General features: G+C 37.5%; 1 protein-coding gene across 1 annotated transcript in view; it reads left to right on the forward strand.

Moving 5' to 3' along the window:
* Nucleotides 1-4,442: 4,442 nt before the first annotated feature.
* The window catches only part of LOC148739664 (protein HEG homolog 1-like), an 11,496-nt gene continuing 10,938 nt past the window's right edge, over nt 4,443-5,000 (forward strand). Inside the window, exon 1 of the mRNA XM_088749532.1 lies at nt 4,443-4,533. Coding sequence (XP_088605658.1) covers nt 4,443-4,533 — 91 coding nt within the window. The remainder of the gene's footprint in view (nt 4,534-5,000) is intronic.

The following is a 5,000-nucleotide window of genomic DNA, read 5'->3' on the forward strand; positions in this document are numbered from 1 at the left end:
TTTTGGCTAGTGGTTTTCAGTTTCTAATAGCCAGCCTGAGTTTTGCTTGTAAACAAACTGAAATTTGTTGTAAAATCTCAGTTGTCACCAGTCACTTGCATACTGGTCAGCAGTTTAAAGCTTTTTAATAGTAGGTATCCATGCTGGAGGAGTTTCAATTTCTGTACCTCTAGACTGATGTTTTAGCTTTGCATATAGGTTGAACAGGTTAAGTTAACATTTATTTTATAGCCCTTCACCACAAGCGTGAGTGTTCTACTATAAAATTCAACAAGTTTTCAAGTAGAAAGCTAATGAGATGAAATGAAAATTAGGGTATGTTCTTTGATTCAATACCAAATGTTCAAGGCTACAGAGTGTAAAAACATAACAATGTATTGCACACAAAGCGGTAGACTGATATTTTGATCTTGAAAGTACAGTGTATAATGGCTATCTGATTAAATTAATCAGAAATGTCAAACTATGTAAAAAAATAGGGCCAGCTTTTTTTAAACAAAAAAAATATCCTTTCTTTAATTAGACTGCATTCTAAACTATCTTGAATTTGGCTAAATATTTTACCTAAATGTTTGTTTTTGTGGGCAGTGTACAGAGGACTGAAAGCTAGCACTGGAAGGAGATATTAATTAATATTAAATGAAAACAAATGGCCTATAGAAAATGGTGTGTACAATTAAAATGATCGATTCAATTTCTCAAATCCACTTGCCAAGAAACAATATTTGGGCCTGCTTCCCTGGAAAGTTAAAGTGAGATGTGTCTTTGTATTGCCTTCTTTAAGTCATGCACAGTTGCATTTTGGATGACAACTACGGCTGAAGGTGTTTTAAAAAACATATAACAGCATATGTACACACTGCATATATAGAACCATCAAATAAATAACATTCTGGACCCTTTTGTTCGAAGACCAATTTCGAAAGGAAAAGTCCTTTCGAAATACCACGAAGAGATGCAAAGATTGCATCTCTTCGTGGTATTTGAGTACGGCCTGGCACGAGCTATTATTTTCCAGGTCACGGAAAACTCCGTTTCAGCATCCTTTAGGGACCAGATATATTTGCTCAACTCTGTTGCGTTCCTTTTGTTCTCGTGTCTAAATGAAGCTGTATGATTTCTAAATCTTGTTTTAAATTGGTTCGCAGTAAGGCCGACGTACGTTTGGGTTCCCAAGGGACTTTCAACTGTGGCCTGGTAGACCACATTTTGAATTAGGGAATTGCCACGTAACGGGCAAGAGTGTTTGTCTCTACAATTGCATGATTTTTCTCGCGATTGGGAATTATTTGCGAGGGCGGACTTATTGTGGGCGTCGATTTTTCTTTCTAAATTTGGCATGCACGAATAGCTTACTTTCAAAGTGTTCCTATTAAATATCTTTCTTAGTGAGTGCCCTAGCGGAAAGGATTCTTTTACGATGCCTAAAAATTTTTTTCCCACGTTAGTGGCAACGTTCTTACTAAAAGGTGGGTTATACCAAGTTATATTTCGGTGTCTTCCTCTCCCTTCTGTACTCCTCTGGTCTTTAGTTGTTGTGTCAAATTTTAATTGATGATTATAGCCACTTGCTTCTAACGCTTGCTGGTATATGGGTGCTGCTTTGTCGAAGGATACTCTGTCCGATGAAATTTCGCTAAGCCTTTTATTGATCGCCAGGGGAGAGAGAGGACTTTTCCTTTCGAAACAGATCTGTAGTATCAAGTTTTAATTTTTATATTCCTAAATAATCGTTTACAAAGCTCCATATGATTGTAGAGCACTCTGCGATTCAAAGATAAGGTTTTTTACATGTTTACATTTGTATATATATATATATATATATATATATATATATATATATATATCTTATTAACCAAGTGTGAGGGCCGCACTGGGAGAATATCAGCCCGAGGTGTTGACAGTACGGACCGAGCGCAGCTCGGTCCGTACAATAGAGACCGAGGGCCGATATTCTTCCAGTATGGTCCCGAGCAAGCTTGGTTAATAAGAGATTTATTATACGACTGAAATTCAAAGGGACACAAGTGCGGTATCATTCGGGACCATTCGGGACAGTGCCCGGTCCAATACGGAGAGAATATTGACCGGCAATAGAGCATTTTGATTGGTTGATCTTAGTTATTGGTCCTCTGACTGCCCGAGTCGTGTAATAAATAATAATATTTTGCTAATTAATTGTAGTTTATTTTGATATTCTTTCTCTATCAATATTTAATTAAATAGGTAGCTACAGTCGTTCCACGATTAAAAATTCTACGTTAGAAAACATTTGAAGTTCTTCTTACGTAGCAAAGTCCCTTGTTCATCTTGCTGACGAACGTTTGCAACAATAGTGCGGCCATGTTCCAGTGCAATCTACGAGTTCACTTCATCGAGTGTTGGTTCATTTGGCAATCCAATAAGCAATGGACCTCCCATTATCTTTCCTACTTTTTCAGTGAAGAGAGCCATCGCTTCTGGATGCGATAGAGAGTCAATCTTTTTCTCCAATTCTTCTATTGTCATATTGACTTGAGATTCATTCGCAGGTTTTCTCGAGGTTCCAAATTGGAACAAGTCTTCTGTCCAGTGATCGAAGGCTCCAAGTGTACTCCGGAAAATCGCGCTTCAAAAAATCTAATATCTCCCGCGTTTGAAGGCTCTGATTTACATAATTTCTCATTGCTTCTTCAAGATCACCATCGTCTTTCCACAAGGCTTCATTAAATTCTTTTGTCATGATCACTTTTTATAAACATAAACAATTGAAGAAAAATGGCCACGGATGGCACGAACCCGAGGGACTAAGGATGAGTCTAGAGAGCGCATTGCATTATTACTCTGGCAACTCTCGGCCATGTTCATTTTTAGTTTCAAAACGGGTTTTTTCAAGTGGCAGCCCTCGGCCATGCGAAAATTGATTTCACTTTGTGATTGAAAGTGAATGTAAATTTTGTTATGGCCGAGCGTTTCCATTAATATTGGTTTTCATTCTTCTTTTAAAACGTATTTCATTTCAGTTTACCTACATCTCACACTTTTAATTCACTTTCACTTGCACTTTGAATTTGATTTAAAATTGATTTTATATTTCAATTCAACTGTATTTCATTTTACTTTAACTTAAAAGTAAAGTGGTTTTAGTTTTAGTTAAAGTGTACTTTTAAATTTCATGTCATTTTACTTTTAGATTTCTTTTCATTTTACTTCGTGTTTTATATTAGTTTTGATTTATTTCTCAGTGAAACTAACATTTATTACACAAAAGTGTAAAAAAAAAAAAAAAAAAATAGGATTACACAATTACTGGCGAACCAGTAGTTTCCATTGTCGTCCTTGCAAACAAATGAAACAAATGGTCTAAATTGAACATAACATCATTAAGAACCCCAACCGGTCGGAGGTAAATCAGTTGGCTATTTACAAGCGTGGCCAAGGATCTGAACTCGGGGCTACCGTGAAACAAATCCAGTGGTCAGGGTGGGACTCGAACCCGGGAGCGGCGGATTACGAGTCCGACACTCTAACCACTCAGCCACACTGCCTCCTCCCGAAGTAAAGGAAGAAAAAAATATGAGAATTTTTGTTGGAAGTTCTCGGCCACCATACAAATTCCTTTTCAGACGAACGGGAGAGAGAATACGCTATAAGCACTGATATTGATGAAATTGCTAACAGAGGTGGGTTGCACGCACGCGCAGGAACTGATTCTTTGCCAAATTCTTTGCCAAATCTAGCACTTTCAAAAATGGACCATGCTGCGGCTAAAAGAAACGACAAAACAGTTTTGTTCGGGGCTTAAACTAGATTTGAGCAATCGAAAGATTATAATTGGAAGTAAATGAGATAACAAAACAGATACAAAACAACTTATCAAAGTCTACCATTAAGAAAAAAAACTCTGTGCTGAATCGGTTTTTCGGGTAGCTCACACACATGGTTCAGATCTACAAGTAATCAATGAAAGTGATCGTCATTTACATAGTTTTCCGTGATTTTTCATAGGTTCTTCCTTTTTCTTCGTCCCCGTTTTACAAGTTTCAATAATATTTGGCAACTCTGACTAACCCTTAAGGTCGCACCAAACAAACGCCAATCATAGCCAACATTTCTTGAAAAACTTTTGAAAACTGAACACACGCTCGACGCCCATAGTTCACATTAATTTATGATGAATTTTATTTAAAAATAACAGCACCTTATGTAACGTTGAAATTGTCGGGTGAGTGAGAAAACTCACCCGAAAAATACGCGTGCTTTTACGCTCTTGGCAAAAGACTGTTGTCCAAGACAGTAATTCTGACTTACATGCACACTGCAGGAAACACGAACATCACAATTATAATCTAAAAGGCTCAGCAGAAACCATCGATCGCGATCTGCCTAGGAAAACTGCTACATCTTGCTTTGTTTTGATTTCAGAATATGAAACAGTACATGGTCGCATCTTAGCTGTCAATATGGCGCATCTCAAGAAGAAGAGAGAAACAGCGAGCATAGGAGCTCAGTCAGGAGGAACCGTGTTTCACAGAATCGAGGAAACCAACAATGGTATTTGCCAGGCCAAGAAGTTAATCTTTACATATGATGTACGATCCTCGCAGTAGATAGCGCTATTTAAGCAATAGCGAAAATCAGACCTGAAAAAAAATCAGGCCTGTACGGGATTCGAACCACTGACCTCTACGATACTAGTGCAGCGCTCTACCAATTGAGCTAACAAGCCAACTGGTAGCAGGCCGTTAAGTTGATTCGTAATAAACCCGTGAAAGTGATAAATGAGATACAATGAAATATATGAAGTTCATATATTTCATTTTCATTTTCACTTTTTTCAGGTCTGGTTTTCGCTATTGCTTAAATAGCGCTATCTACTGCGAGGATCGTACATGATATATATCTAATACGGCAGTTCAAAATATATGAACTTCATATATTTCATTGTATCTCATTTATCACTTTCACGGGTTTATTACGAATCAACTTAACGGCCTGCTCTCAGTTGGCTTGTTAGCTCA

The sequence above is a fragment of the Stylophora pistillata genome, chromosome 2 (genome assembly GCF_964205215.1).
Source record: "Stylophora pistillata chromosome 2, jaStyPist1.2, whole genome shotgun sequence".
Classification (NCBI taxonomy): Eukaryota; Metazoa; Cnidaria; class Anthozoa; order Scleractinia; family Pocilloporidae; genus Stylophora; species Stylophora pistillata.